This window comes from Ochotona curzoniae, unplaced genomic scaffold (genome assembly GCF_017591425.1).
Source record: "Ochotona curzoniae isolate NIBS_2020 unplaced genomic scaffold, NIBS_Ocur_1.0 scaffold_3223, whole genome shotgun sequence".
NCBI classification, from domain to species: Eukaryota; Metazoa; Chordata; class Mammalia; order Lagomorpha; family Ochotonidae; genus Ochotona; species Ochotona curzoniae.
The window spans coordinates 7,669,264-7,685,028 of record NW_024467108.1 but is presented as its reverse complement, the minus strand read 5'-3'; the positions used below and the strand labels follow the sequence as shown (position 1 = coordinate 7,685,028).

At 47.8% G+C, this 15,765-nt stretch overlaps 1 protein-coding gene across 4 annotated transcripts in view; it reads left to right on the top strand.

Moving 5' to 3' along the window:
• TENM4 (teneurin transmembrane protein 4) overlaps positions 1–15,765 on the top strand; it is a 356,529-nt gene that overhangs the window by 305,436 nt on the left and 35,328 nt on the right. For all 4 annotated transcript variants that reach the window (XM_040963945.1, XM_040963947.1, XM_040963948.1 and 1 more), the window contains 3 exons: positions 3,401–3,633; positions 7,511–7,665; positions 12,455–13,332. In XM_040963945.1, the coding sequence (XP_040819879.1) occupies positions 3,401–3,633; positions 7,511–7,665; positions 12,455–13,332 (1,266 nt within the window). The remainder of the gene's footprint in view (positions 1–3,400; positions 3,634–7,510; positions 7,666–12,454; positions 13,333–15,765) is intronic.

Below are 15,765 nucleotides of genomic sequence, written 5' to 3'. Positions count from 1 at the left end.
GCTCAGCTTAGAACTGACACTCCCATATGGGATCCTGGCGCATTCAAGGTGAGGACTTTAGCCACTAGGCTACTGTACCAGCCCCTCAAACAGGGACATTTAAACGTGTTCTTCAGTACCTTGGAATTCAAATCACCATCCAGTCCAGCTACACACAGTCATTCGGCAGAGCCCTTAACCATGTGAGACAGTGAGCTGCCCAGGACCCCATGGAGCCCAGTGTGTTTCACTTGCCATTATGCACCAGCAGCAAAATGCGAAAGGTCTCTCAATGTCACCAAGTACACTTAAAAGCTCCCAATTATTGGGTGCTTCAATTTTTAGTGGTACAGGATCTATGCTTAAAGACTAGCATTCCTCGCACAATATTGTCCTCAAAATCACTTTGAAGTAGATATGATTATCACCATTTCTCACATGGAAAAAAAAAGCTGGCTCAAAGTAATGAAGTGATTTGCCTGAGGCCGCTTACATATTGAAAGTGGTGTTTGACCCCACATCTGTACAACTCCTGCGCTCCAGCTCTTCCTGCTGAGGCTGAGAGCACAGATGAGGCCCTGGGCATGAGAAAGGACTGCCACAGCTTGTGCAGACCCCAAGGCACTACTGTCACTGCCACCCTCTCCTGGGATCACCGAGCTAAGAACTGCTGGGGTTGGGCAGGAGGTATGAGGGTAGAAAGTTGGGGAACTAATCCGAGTGCACCGGAGCCCCATCATAGTCCCTCAGGGACTGTTCTCTGCCAAGGGAAATAACACCAGGATAACATGAGTGGCACACATGAAAATGGAATCATCCGTATGCCTCACAGCCATCATCAGAAAAACAGAAAAATAAGGCTATCCTGGTTTTGCAGAGGGATACTAAATCTATGCCACTTGACAGGATAAGTCACCGGGGACATTTCAAGATCAACAGGACATCTGACCAGCTAGCACCACCCCATAAGAGAAGTAACATCTAAGTTGTTTCAATGGAAAATGCTACCCAAATACAGCAAAAACAGAGATGCCACGTACTTACAGCAAGTGGCTAGCCTGAGTCAAAAGGCAACCAAGCAGAACACTGGAAAGGCCAAAATGAATGAAATCCAGTCTCTTCCCTTCCAATATTGACAAGTCAGCCTTGGGAGACACACACGAGTAAATCGCCCCAGCATTTTGTACGTGTCCCGTAATCTAGATGTGAACAGATAGAAGTTTCAGCACATAGAGAAGAAAGGTGGGTGAGGGTTGCCAGAAAAGGTGCCCCTGGATCGACACCTAAGGAATGAATGGAGAAAGGAAGGGGTCAGGCCATACCATAGAGCTAGAGCAGCAGGTACAAATGGGCCCAAAGTCACACTTGAGGGACATTTTATCATGGTATGAGGTTTACACAGGCTGTTTGTGAGGGCCAAGCTGCTGAGCTGGCTCAGCAGGAAAGCTTTGCATACTGTCCCAGGAGCCTGCCTTGAACTCTGGGGGAGTTGAGTGCTAGAAGAGGGGAGCATTGCAGTAACAAATTAGGACCCAAGTTAGTTTAGGAGGAATGACTTGAAGCAGGCACAAGCTGGAGGTCAGAGATTTGAAAAGAATGTGTTGTGAAAGTACTTTCCAAAGCAAGGGACCTTTAGAAAGGCAACGTTCAGGGCCAAATCAAGATCCTCAGTGACCTAGACCCTGGAAATTATGTGGTATCAAATTTGATAGGAAATCCAATTCAGAAATCTGTAAAAATAGAGTTTTATTTTTCCAAAGGACAGAAAAATGTCCCTGCATGACAAATACTAAGTAGCTGCTTTCTAGACTTGGCTGATTCTCTTGCTTGCGTCTTAGAGGGGTATGCTGTGTGTCCTGCCTTGCTGGTGCTCCGTCTCCTCTAACCCCATCACATTCTGTACCCTGTTGTACAGTGAAGAGGGCCACTGCTGGGCAGTCCATACTGAATGAGTAACAAGAGCTTCCTTTGAACCCAAAGATGTGCCCAAGGCTGAGAAAGACTGCAAATTGGGAAATGAAACCTACAGCCCTGACTGACTAATGAGGCTGTGCACAAGAACTGGAAAGTGGCTTCCCAGCAGTAGTGCATCCCACCCAGTGTGCCCTAAACTCGGAAAGCATTGTCATTTCAGTTCTCTGGGATAGCAAGATTCAGGCTTAATAAGAGACACCATCTATTCTGTAATCATCACCAAATGTAAAAATAGGTGCAATCACTGGTAATTACAATGCTAATTATTACATACCTCCTATGTCCCGGACTCTGTTAAATGCTTTGCATGGATGACTTTTTGCAATGTTCCCAATGCAATAGCAAGGTAGCCCCAAGTTCCAAAATACAGAAAATTTGATGCTTAGGAGGCTGGGTAACTCACCCAGTGTCAGAAGAAGAGATTACAGAGCTAGACTGGGAACACAGGCTGACCTGATTGCAAATCCCATGTTTTGTATCTCTCCTGCAGCCAGAGAAGGAGCCCTGTCTGTGTCCCTCTCCCATCTACCTCTCTTTTCTCTCTTTCAGAATCCAGTCTTTAGGACTGATTTTCATAAACAGACCATCGGCAGCCAAGCTGCTGCCTTTGGTTTATTCTTTCCTTGACTATTGCTGCAAATTACAGAGTAATCCTGAAGTTGGCTTCTAGCTTCTCTCAATAAGGCCTTGGAAAGCAGAAGAGGATGGCCCAAAGCCTTGTTACCCTGCACCTGTGTGGGAGACCTAGAGGAAGCTCATGGCTCCTGCCTTCAGATCAGCTCAGCTCTGGCTATTGCAGCCACTTGGGGAGTGAACCAATGGACAAAAGATCTTTCTCTATGTAAATCTCCCTTTTCCATAAAAATAAATCTCTCTTTTAAAAAGTCTCCTGGTAAGAGTAATGTGAGGACCAACAACAGGCAGTGTTGGAATGTCCCAGGAGTTAGGTCTTGCTAAGGTCTCATCTATCAAGCTTAAGATGGAGATAGGAAGATGCAATGTAGAAATCCAGCAGGAAAGTGTGTGTGTGTGTGTGTGTGTGTGTGTGTGTGTGTGTGTGTGTGTGTGTACGCCCTGAACTCTGCAAGTGTTTCTCAAAGTCAGCCTCCATGATGCTAGCTTGGATTAACAAGCTACCTCTGGTAAGCCTCACTGTTCATCTTTTCAAGAAAGGCTGCATCAGGTGCCTGAGGGGACCACAGTAGTGCTCTCCCAAGAGGGTTCTGTATTGGTACGTGCAGGGAGGGCTAGGGAAGCCAGTCATTGAAGTCAGAGAAGTCGGGAAACTGCCACAACAGGGGCATTATCCTGTAAGACCGCCTTGCTGATGCTTGAAAGGTGGGGGGGGCGGGGCGGGGCGTGGTGGGAGGGATATTTGCGTTGTGTGTTTCTAGCTGCCTGATTGGACTTAGGAAGTGCTCACTTATGGTGTGTCTCTGTTCCGTAGCCACAGTCCAGCCCATAAATACTATCTGACCACGGACCCCATGAGTGGGGCTGTCTTCCTGTCCGACACCAACAGCCGGCGCGTCTTTAAGATCAAGTCCACCACAGTGGTGAAGGACCTTGTCAAGAATGCAGAGGTGGTGGCAGGCACAGGAGACCAATGCCTTCCCTTCGATGACACGCGTTGCGGAGATGGCGGCAAGGCCACAGAAGCCACACTCACCAACCCCAGGGGTAAGTCCTGACCCTTTAAGACACCATCAGTATCCTTTATTGGGCATTTCCCATACCCCAAATACAAACAAGTTTATTATTGCAAGCATTTGGGGAAAATACCAAGAAATACATGGAAGGAAAGTTGAAATTGTGATCATTCTCCCTGCCAGAAATACTCCCAGTTCATATTTCCTATCTTTCTTTCTAGTCTTGTGCCCAAATCTGTGTGTGTATGTGATAGTCATTAAAAAGCAGGAACAAGATGAGATGCCTTGAGCGGAGTGCTGTAGCCTGTTGCTTTTCTCCCCACCTGACCTGTCATGGAGGTTTCTCCGTGTCCTTGGCCTTCTGAGTGCTTTGTTTATATGACTGTCCAGCCTTTCATCACGTGGCTGTCCCATTGCTCACCCTTCCTGGTGACTGCTGATGCTCTCATCTCATCCATGTGGTCAGGGCGACCCTGACCCCTTATAGGACAAGCTGTCATTCTCAACATACTCCCTCATGTGGAGCATGCCCTGTGTGGCCAGCCTGCCAGCCTGTGATTTAGCATGTCTACACCTCAGGGCCGTTGACAGTAGAATAGGGCCAGCAGTGCTAGGATCTTTCTATGGGTCAAATGAATAGCTTTCAGAAAAGACCTAATGCCATGGTTGTCAGTGATTGTCAGTGATTAGATTACTATATACTGACAGATTTCAGCACCTGGTTTCAAAGCAAAGCAATAGAATCTAGTGAAATTACTCAAATTCAGGATTTTGCATTTAGTAACTGTGTGACTTTGGGCAAGTTGCTTAACTTCTCTGAGCCTTATTTTTCTCATCTGTGCTCTAGGGATGCAGGGCATAGCTGTAGTATACAGTAAATACAATCAGAAATGTCAGCACTTAGTACAATGGTTCCAGGCATGTGGGGAACACCCTGTGACTATGTCCTAATAGACAGCATCCCATCCCATCCTATATCATCCTGTGTTATCAGTCATGCTCTGGATAAATACCCTGTCTTCCTTGTTGAGTGGCTCTCCTCATTGTAAAACCGTGGTACTGAGAGATCAGCCCAGTGTGAGAAGAACACTGGCCTTGTGCTTAGGGATCTGGTGTTCTGATTTTCCTCTGCACGTGGCTGTCCCTAGAACCTCCATCTCTAGGGCTCTGTTTCCCCTTTTGTAAACAGGCAGGCTGGGCTGAAAGCCCTCCCCCACTGCCCCGCCAAGACCTCCTCCAGCTGCAGTGTCCTACTCTGCTAGAACACAAACCACTTGGCCCGAGGATGTTCTTCACCCCAGGCCTCTCTCATGTACATTCTCTGCCCACCCTCCCTCCCGTGCTTACACAAACAGTAGCAGTACAGTTTCCCAAAAGGCTCTCATTAACCCAGAGAGACATGACAGGGGTACCAGAATATGTGGGCACTTTGGAGCAGTCAGGAGAAAAGATGTCCATGTCTTTAGCACAACAAAAGAAGGAAATAAAATGAAGTCATTAATCAGGGGACAGATCACTTCTCTTATGCTGTGCAGCCAGCTATGTAAACAAGCGTGGCAATTGTTGCAGGAGTGCTCCTCGGTCCCAGCAGATGGGAGAGAACAGCACATAGGCACGCAGACAACAGCATGTCTGTCTCAGTGCATCCAGAAGGAATTCAGTTTACATTCTGGGCAGAGCCACATGGGATGCTGTCCTGCCCTAGGCAGCCTGGTGCTCCATGGAAACTCTCCACTACCCACCAAGCCACCTAAGAAGGTGGCAAGGGACAAACAACCTGTGCTCCAATGAGTCCTCACCTGGTGGAGGCCCTCTTCCCCACCCAGCTGGCCAGCCAGAGCCCCACAGGCTCCCAGACCTCGAAACCCAAGAAGTGCTGACCCCCTCTTAGGATTATAGTAGTCATTAATAGTGATTGAGGCCCAGCTGTTACTGTTTCCTTATTAATCAGTGAGGATACTGAGACTTAGAACTGAAGTAATTTGCCAAAGCTAATACAAGGAAACGTCAACATTTTTATCAAGAATGAATGATAATTTTGTTTTGGCACCAAAAAAATTTTTGAAATCTATTCATGGTTTTATTTCTGTTTTGTATTGTTTTCATAATACAGGTTTTTTCATGAACATGTTCAAGTGCCCTTATGTAACTAGAGAGCAAGAGGCAGAAAAACAGAAAGCAGAGCTCCCATCCACTAGTTTGCTCTCTAATGCTCATAGCATTTGCAGCTGAATTTGGGGGCTGGAAATATAACAGAGATCTTTCGCATGAGTGGCAGGTGCTCAGTCTCTTGAGGCATCATGGCGGGCTCCCGAGGTCTGCATTAGCAGGCTGCTGGGGTCAGGAGCCAGAGACAAGATTTGAACCCAGATACCCCAATACTGCAGTGTGGGACACAGGCATCCTCACTGCTGGGCCAAACCCTTGCCACCAGAGAGCTGATTTATAACTCAAGTGCCTCTTTCTGGATGAGACCATCAGGACCTGCCCAAGAGGAAAGGGAACAGAACCAGAGTGACCACAGTGTCCTCTGTTTCCCCATGACTCTCTGCACTCTGTCACTTCCTACAGCATACCTCATGGGTCTGACTCATTCCTGGACTTCTCCACCTGGACCAAGCGCTCCTCAGGGCTGGCTACCCCTGCTTTCGTACTTACAGGAGTGAGGCCAGGCAGGTGTATGTTGGAAAAGCTCTCCAAGTGATTCCGACAGACATCACTGCTAAGTAAGTCTGTGCAGTGGCTGCAGACTGTTGTGTGTGTCCTTATCACCCAAAGTGCTTGTGAGAAAAACAAACAGCTGCCAAGGCCCCCACTTGGGATGTCCTCAAGCTGCTACGTGGGAGTGCATTTCTGCCAGCTCCATCGGTGATAGCCACATACATCCATGAGTGAGAAGCGCAGATTTACAACAACTCCTTTATTTTTCAGCACAGAAAACAAATGCAGAGATGTCCAATGATTTGCCTACAGTCCCCCAAGTTGGGACAGGGAGGAAATGAACTGACTTAAAGTCTAACAAATAGATCAGGTGATGCTGAATAAGAGGCCAGCCTCCTCTCTTCAGTGTGCCTTCAGTGTGGTGGGTTTAGAGGTTAAGATGCTGCTTGGGACACTAGGATCTCAAATTGAAGGGCCTGGATTTAAGTCCCAGTTCCACTTCCAGCTTTAGCTCCCTGCCCTTTGTACTGTGGGAGTCAACAAGAAATGGTTCAAGTAGTTGGTCCCTGATTCCTACATAGGAGATGTAGATTGAATTCCTGGCTCAGTACCCAGCTAATACAGGCAGGTGGGAAGTGAGCCAACAGGTGGGGGCACTCATTCATTCTCTCCCTCTCCCTCTCCCTCTCCTTCTCCCTCCCCCTCCCTCCCCCCCCCATTGTCTCTCTCTGTATCTCAAATTAAATGTTTATACATATATAGTCTACACCAATCCATAGGATTCTTTTCAAAGTCTACACTTTTGTAAAGACCAATGAAATAATGATAGAAATATGTAAAGTATGATTCTCTTGCAAAGAAAGAAAAATGGTTACCAACAGAGGCGTTTGGTTATTATAACCACAGGGCTTCAAAAGTAGGCTGCTTGAAATAACTCACAAAGTAGGTAATGAAAAGCCCCTAGTGTTTCCACAAATCCCCAGAAGTTAGGGGTCCTGTTTTGGTGGTTGCTAAGATGATAGGTGGACAGAGGTAGCAAGGTTGGAGGACCAGAGCCTCAGAGAATTTGCTTGAAACAAGTCACCCAGAGCCTCCATGCCCCCTCTCCTCATGGGGAAAGGCCAGTGAAGTGTGGGAGAAACTCAACTGAGCTCACAGGGGCAAGTTCTGCCAACTTAAGAGGCTCCCACGTGTGTGTTGTGATATTCACCAACTCTGAGCTCCCTGTTGGTCTTCCCCACCTCCAGGCATCACAGTGGACAAGTTCGGGCTGATTTACTTTGTGGACGGCACCATGATCAGACGAATCGACCAGAATGGGATCATCTCCACTCTGCTGGGCTCCAATGACCTCACGTCAGCCCGACCGCTCAGCTGTGATTCTGTCATGGATATCTCTCAGGTAGGGAGGGGGCTTTGTCTGCTGGGGCCCTGAGTCTGCATGCTCCCCATCGATCACTTGCCAGCTCACTAGCCCTTCATTTTTGCTCTCAACAAGGCTTGCAAGGGCACCCAATTGGTGTTGGGCCAGTGAGCAGTACCAAGGACCCAGAGATGAGTAAGACATCGTGCTGGGCTCTGGCATTCACAGTCAAAGTGACAAGCGTGAGCCTGGCCCTGGGAAGCCTCAGAGGCAACAGAACAAGACAGATGGACTTGACACAGTGTGACTCCACAGCCACCTGTTCTTCCTCTTCCGTAACGCTTTCCAGTACTTGTATACTGTCTATCAACTCCTTCTATACCACAAGCTACCTGGGAATAGCCATCTGTCCATCGTCTCTTCTGCTGCATCCAGGATACTAGAAGTACAATCCATACATGTTGACTGATTAACTGCTCTGTTAATGGGCTCCTAGCTCAGCCACTCCCTAGCACATTTACATGCCAGTGAAATGGAAATGGTTCACATGAGTCTGGCAAGATCACCTTGAGAATACCCGGGGTGAGGCATGTTCAATTCCTGGTGCTACTTGGCATCTGAAAGCTAATGAACTCCAGTACTCACCTGCACAAAGGTCAGGTTTTGGAAACTGAATAGGGCTCTCTCTGGGTGTCAAGGAAAAGGAGACATTTGACACACGCACACACACAGTGATGGCATGTGCAAAGGCACAGTAATTAGTGATCTGGGCGCCTTCAAAGAGCACTGGAGAATGGAATGCCAGAGCACAGGGTACATGGAAAACATAGCAGGAGCTGCAGTGGCATGCATGACTTGGATCCATGCTTATCATAGCACTCCAGAAAGTTTTCTGAACCTTGACACAGGGGCACCTGGAACTCAGGGCAGAGCAGAGGGATCAACGTGACTGGTTGTCTAGCACATCCTTAATACATGCTGCAAAGACTTGGCAAGAAGGTGACTGTCATTGCTAGGACTTTGGCATGCCTGGTCTGTCAACGAAACTGCTTCTTGCCAACATGACCGAAATCTGAGAAATAAGGATGCTTACTTCAGGTCAAATGGCAGATCGTCTTCAGACCCAACTACACCTGGTTATTCAGACCTCCCAGGGAAGTCCTTTGCAGTGACGGGGATCTTACTGGTGATGTCAGCCTCTGTTACTGCTTGTGTGGCTGAGTCCTTTCTGGAGTTGAATGGCTGCTCCCACCCCTCCCATGGCACACCTGTCAGATGCCCATGCGCTTTTCCTCTGCACCAGCTAAGAATGGGCTTGTCACCCTTCAGAATGGCATCTGTCCTGTGCCATTCCTCTTTGTGGCTTGGTGGGCTTCCCCTGACAGGCCAGAGTCTCCCTGTCTACTCCATATGTAAGCCTGAATCCCCCACCAGAAGTAGCCGCAGCCAAAGGATGCACATCTGAGTTCAAGATTTCCAATCTTGAACCACTCAGCAGGACTGGGAACAGAAAAGTGTCAATCTACACATTGGGAAGTTGTTTAACTTCACAGAGAGGCGCTGCCAAACAGTCAAATGAAGGCTGGGAAGACAGCTAAATTAAACACAACAGAAAGTCACATTTGAACTCAGCAGCCCTGGGCTGAGATCTCTGCAGCCCTGGTCATCACTACCTTCATCTGAATCTCAGTGTATGTGATGGCAGGGAGGGGGTTGCTCTTTGGGGAGAGAGAGTGGGATGGTTAGCCAAACTTTCCACTGTAAGCACACACAGGCAGGAATACCTGCTCTCCTTCCCATGCCTCTGTGAGAAGTTTTCCTTGAACCATCTCCTCCTAGACAAAAATCACACCTAAAGAAGCAACTAGAGGACTCACACAACAGAAAGTCACATAACAGAGGGGCAGGGAATGTTGCAACCTGGGCAGATGTTAGACCTAGAGGTTGAGGTGGCAGTTAAGACATGCACATCCCACTATGGAGAATCTGGGTACAATTCCCAGCTCCGCCGTCAACTCCTGCTTCCTGCTAATGCAGACCCTAAGAGGCAGAACTAATGGCTCAAGGAGTCGGCTTCCTGCCACCTGCGAGGGTGACCACAGCTTCGTCTTGCTGCAGTCCCTGGCATTGTAGATGTACAGGGAACGAGCCAGGAGATAGGAGTTCTTGCTGCCTATGACTGTCTCTCTTCCTCTCAGATTATTATTTAACATAATGAGATGGAATGAGAAAGAAACTGTTGCACCATGTTAAAAACTTGAGGCTCATTCTCCACCCAGCGTGGCTGCCCAAAGCAGAGGGAGACTGCACATAGGGCTCAGAAGGCGGCTTAAGCGCCAGGGGCTCTGAGCAGTCAGGATAAAGAGATGTGTGTGATTTTTCTTCTTTGTTTTGTTTTGTTTTCATATGATTTTACTTACTTAGCTCTCATAATAATAATACCTACTCCCCACTTTATGGATAAGCCTTGGTGAAAGAAAATGTGTTTGTCAATGTGGAGCCCCACATTAGGTCCCGTCAGGGGCGTGGCAATGAGTGTTTTAATCAATTCATGTACATGCAGCACCTAACATGGGCATGGCCACTGGGTACTAGACGTAAATATTAATTCCCTTCATCATCTACAAAGAACTCCCATGTACATTGTCTCATTTTTTGATCCTTGCAATGGACCTATGTAATATTTATTAGCCCCTTTTACATGTAAAGGAAAGAAGCTCCTTGTCTTACAAACATGAATCAGATGGCACGTTTGGTAACTGCAGCCCTGACGTAGGACATGGAATGTTCTGGTGCCAACCCTTTGCTGTCTCCATGCCGTTATCTGGTTATTCACTGATTCACAATTCTGGAAACTCACCTGTCAGCAACAATGACTTGCAAGTGCTGGAATATTCTGGAAGATGAATGAATGGGTGTTCCATTCCACACTGGGGCAAGCAGGTGGGGGCCGAAGGCTCTGGGAGTCATGACATATATAACATGATGATACTGGGGAGTGAAAGCTTGACAGGATCACGCCGAAGGATATAAGCAAGAGGTGTAGTCCAGAGCATCATGCAAGGACCAACTCCAGAGGAAACCCCTTCTGCTTCTCCAGGCGCTCTGCATGCACACCTAAGAGGAGAGAGTGTGAAGCACTCATTGTGACGCATTCCTCCCTCTCTTTCCCCTCCCTTCTTCCTCCCCCAACTCCCTCTTCCTCCCTCCCCAACAACCTTTGGGAACCATCTTTTCATCATAATGACAGGCAGAAAGGTCTGTGCAGGCAGATCCCAAGGTGCTGCAGGACTAGAGGGCATGAAATATTTAGCGGCCAGTGTTGACAAGAAATGGGTTTTAGGAAATTGAAAATTCTGCTGTCACTTTCAAGTAAACTGTGTTCTTGATGCATCTGAAGGCTGGCAGGAAGGTGCTCCAGAGAAAGCAGTGAAGCCATGTGAGACGGCCACACTAGCTGCTGGCCCTGCAGCCTCCCTCACTCTGTGGGGACAGAAGGACGGGGACTGGGAATAAGGGTGCAAGGAGGCCTGAGGACAGTGCCAGAGACCTCAGGCACAAGGCCCCCACCCTGAGAATGACCCTGAGCTGAAGGGGAAATGTGGGGAGAAAAACCAACAGGTGGAAGCACTTGTCTGCACTTGGTGCCCATGGGCAGCATGGCTGGGCCTCTGTGGGTCATAAATGGCAAAGGGCCACTCCCAGTGGCAGCGCCTTCTGAGTGATTTATTTAACAGTCCCTTGAACAGAACATTCCTCACAGACCCTGCTGGCTGCAATCTCCCACACACCTGTGGAAGATGCAGTGTGATTCCTGTCCTATTCCAGCAGAAGAGGCTCTGTGTGGGGCTCTGGCCTCCAAAGCCCTGGTTCCCACAGTCAGCCTCATCCATCTCTCCTAGGAGCCCTAGAGAGCAGGTGTCATCCATCTTCATTGTGCGGATATGCCCCCATTGGGCAGCAACTGACCTAGTCAGAGAGGGTAAACCCAGACCAGCCACTCTGCCTGGTTATGGATCTGATCAGCCTGATTTAAAGAACACAGATCTAGCTGCCAACCCCCCTCTACCCCTGGCCAACTGAGAATCACCCAGGATGTTTTCTGAAAGGGTACCCCCAAGGCCCAAACCCCACACACCAGGATCTCATTTAACTGAGCCACAGTGAGGTTTAAGCATCAACATTTTCCAAAACCTTCCTGAGGAATTAGAATATAGGGTCAGTTTTGAGAGTCACCAGTCTAGATCTAGGTCAAATGGAAGCCATTGCTATTGTATGTCCATCTCCAGCACCTAGCCATATGTTAATCTATGAACTCAAAAACCTGAGTAATTGTTTTCATACACATGTCGTCTCAACTTTTCATCAAGAATCTTCCTTAATCCTCTGAAGAGTTCCTCCTCCAGATGCCATCTGACTTCTCATCTCGACAATAGCGGGTGCCATTGTTGGAGCATTTATTTAGGTCAGGTATTATACACCATTGTCATTTGTGCCATTTGTATATGACCTGTTGATGCTCAGAGGGGCAAGTGACTTGCTTGTGGTCACAAGTGATGAAGCCAAGAGCTGAGCCCAAGCCCATGTGACTCCCAAATCTGTCCTCTTGCTACCTAGTTTTCATGGCTGCTACCTCCCTCTGTGTTTTTGGCTGATGGAAACTATCATGTATCTCTTGGGCAGCTGCTGTGTGGGCTCTCTGAGACCATGTTACTGACAGGCTGTGTGACGATCAGGCCCTCTGCAGGCTGTTCTGAGCCATATGAGGTCTGGGACGATGAGTGGTGAATGTCACCAGCCAACTGAGTGTCTGTGTCTCAATCATCAGGTTCGCCTGGAATGGCCCACAGATTTGGCCGTCAATCCAATGGACAACTCTCTCTACGTCCTCGACAACAATGTGGTCCTGCAAATCTCTGAGAACCACCAGGTGCGCATCGTGGCTGGGAGGCCCATGCACTGCCAGGTCCCCGGCATCGACCACTTCCTGCTGAGTAAGGTGGCCATCCATGCAACCCTGGAGTCAGCCACTGCACTGGCTGTATCACACAATGGGGTCCTGTACATCGCTGAGACAGATGAGAAAAAGATCCACCGCATCAGGCAGGTAACCACAAGTGGCGAGATATCACTTGTTGCTGGGGCGCCCAGTGGCTGTGACTGTAAAAATGATGCCAACTGTGACTGTTTCTCTGGAGATGACGGGTATGCCAAGGATGCCAAGCTGAATACCCCGTCTTCCTTGGCTGTGTGTGCTGATGGGGAGCTCTACGTGGCAGACCTCGGGAATATTCGAATTCGGTTTATCCGCAAGAACAAGCCCTTCCTGAATACCCAGAATATGTATGAACTGTCCTCACCCATTGACCAGGAACTCTACCTTTTTGATACCAGTGGCAAACATCTATATACCCAGAGCCTGCCCACGGGAGACTTCCTGTACAACTTCACCTACACTGGCGACGGTGACGTCACGCTCATCACAGACAACAACGGCAACATGGTGAACGTGCGCCGGGACTCCACTGGGATGCCCCTCTGGCTGGTGGTCCCAGATGGCCAGGTGTACTGGGTGACCATGGGGACCAACAGCGCACTCAAGAGCGTGACCACACAAGGACACGAGTTGGCTATGATGACCTACCATGGCAATTCTGGCCTTCTGGCAACCAAAAGCAATGAGAATGGATGGACAACGTTTTATGAGTAAGTACCAAGACAAGGTTTTTTGATACTTTTTGTTTCATTAGAAACATTGTAGGTACATCTAGAGGTGAATTGATATAGCATTGATCTGGGGATATATTTCATTGTAATTCAGGATTTGAGATGCCAATCATTATTTATAGTATGTAACAGGCATTCATGTTCCAGATAATCTTTCCATGAAAGAAATTATATAGTACAGAAGGTGTGAACTTTGCGATTAGAGGAATTAGGCTTTTGCTCTATGTCTACCATGGACTTAATCTCTCTAAGCCTCAGTTTCTACATCTATAAAATGGACACCTTCCCAGAGAGAGGGTTTAGTTGAGAAATACTTAATAAATGCTTTATATAGCCACCCATGCAGAAATAGATGTGAGAGAAGGAACAGTTAGTTCCACATGGATGAATTTTTCACACAAGTGATGCTCATGTGTTCTAAAAAGATGTTTTCACTTTAACCATATGAATGAAACTATATGGTTAAAAAATATGTGTTTTTGGGCCCAGCGCAATGGTGCAGTGGTTAACGTCCTTGCCTTGCACGCCCTGGATCCCATATGGGAGCCGGTTCTAATCCCGGCTGCCCCGCTTCCCTTCCAGCTCCCTGCCTGTGGTCCGGGAAAGCAGTCGAGGACGGCCCAAAGCTTTGGGACCCTGCACCCGTGTGGGAGACCCGGAAGAGGCTCCTGGCTTCAGATTGGCATAGCATCAGCCATTGCACTCACTTAGGGAGTGAATCATGGGACGGAAAATCTTCCTCTCTGTCTCTCTGTATATCCGCCTTTCCGAAAAAAATAAAAAATCTAAAAAATATATGTATGTATTTTTTAATTTAAATTTTTTTTTGAAAAAATATGTATTTATTTTTACTGGAAAGGTAGATTTACAAAGAGAAGGAGAAATAGAATAAGATCTTGCATCCACTGGTTCACTCCCCAAATGGCCACAATGGCCAGAGCTGAGCCAATATGAAGCCAGGAGCAAGAAACTTCTTCCAGGTCTCTCACATGGGTGCAGGGGCCCAAGGTCTTGAGCCATTCTCTGCTGCTTTCCCAGGCCATAAACAGAGAACTAGACTGGAAGTGGATCAGCAACACAAACTGACACCCATATGGAATGTCAGTGCTTGATGGTAGAGGGTTAAACTGTTGAGCCACTGGGCTGGCCCCAGAATGGAACTTCTTATGAAGTGAATTGCATGCCTCCTTTCTCAAATGCGTTATGTAAACACAGTGACGATCTTCAAAATATCAGCATCATTAATAATAAACAGCAATTGCATATTTTGTTGCACTACAAAAATCGCTTCCAGGAAGTGAGTAAATGAGGAGATAAAACCCTAGGCCCTGCCTAAAATATTTTCCAGCTATTCTTTTTTTTTTTAAGATTTATTTTTAGTTTTTTTTATTGGAAAGGCGGATATACAGAGAGGAGAGACAGAGAGGAAGATCTTCCATCTGATGATTCACTCCCCAAGTGAGTGCAATGGCTGATGCTATGCTGATCCAAAGCCAGGAGCCTCTTCTGGGTCTCCCACACGGGTGCAGGGTCCCAAGGCTTTGGGCTGTCCGACTGCTTTCCTGGGCCACAGGCAGGGAGCTGGAAGGGAAGCGGGGCTGCCAGGATAGAACCGGCACCCATATGGGATCCAGGGCGTGCAAGGCAAGGACCTTAACCACTGCGCCATCACGCTGGGCCCCAAGCTATTCTTTTATTGGCTGCCGTCTCATGGGTAGAGCTGTTACTGCTTTCTCCCTTCGTGTGACAGGGATGATCATGTCACTGTTTACTAACAGTGCCCGTGTCACGCAGCTAGCTTCCCTGTCCATCCCAAATGGGCCTTCTGTTCTTCTTTATCTAATGCAGGGTTTTAGTTGGTTATTTAGTGGAGAGGCAGAGAGGGCTAGAACTGCTGGTTCATTCCCAAATGCCTGCAATGCCTTTATATCCCTGTTGGGGGCAGAAGTGGGAGCTTAGGACTCAATTCCCATTCACCAGGTGGGTTGCAGAGCCCCAAGCACCTGAGCAGTTACCTGAAGCCTCCAAGAGTGTATGTTGGCAGGAATACAGTGAGAACTCAAACCCAGCACTCTCATGCGGATGTCTTAACCTCTAGCTCAAATACCCACCCTAGAATAGGGCTGCTTAAGTGGTGTGATCAGAGAACCACAATTATGGCTTATTAGAGTCATCCCTAGCCAAAATGTAGTATATGCATCAGAAGTACTCCTCCATAAGATATCTTACCGAATGGACTTTGTAATGGCTTCTGCACTTGAAATTTTTAAAAGCTTTTTTTGAGTTGTTTGGCGTGTTCTGGAAAACTGAGACAGCTGAATAAGCACCACTAGACCAGTATGCAGGAGGTGGGTCCAGAAGTGGCCTTGTTGTCCACCAGCTGTGTGCTAGGAACCACTTCGTGGCTCTGGG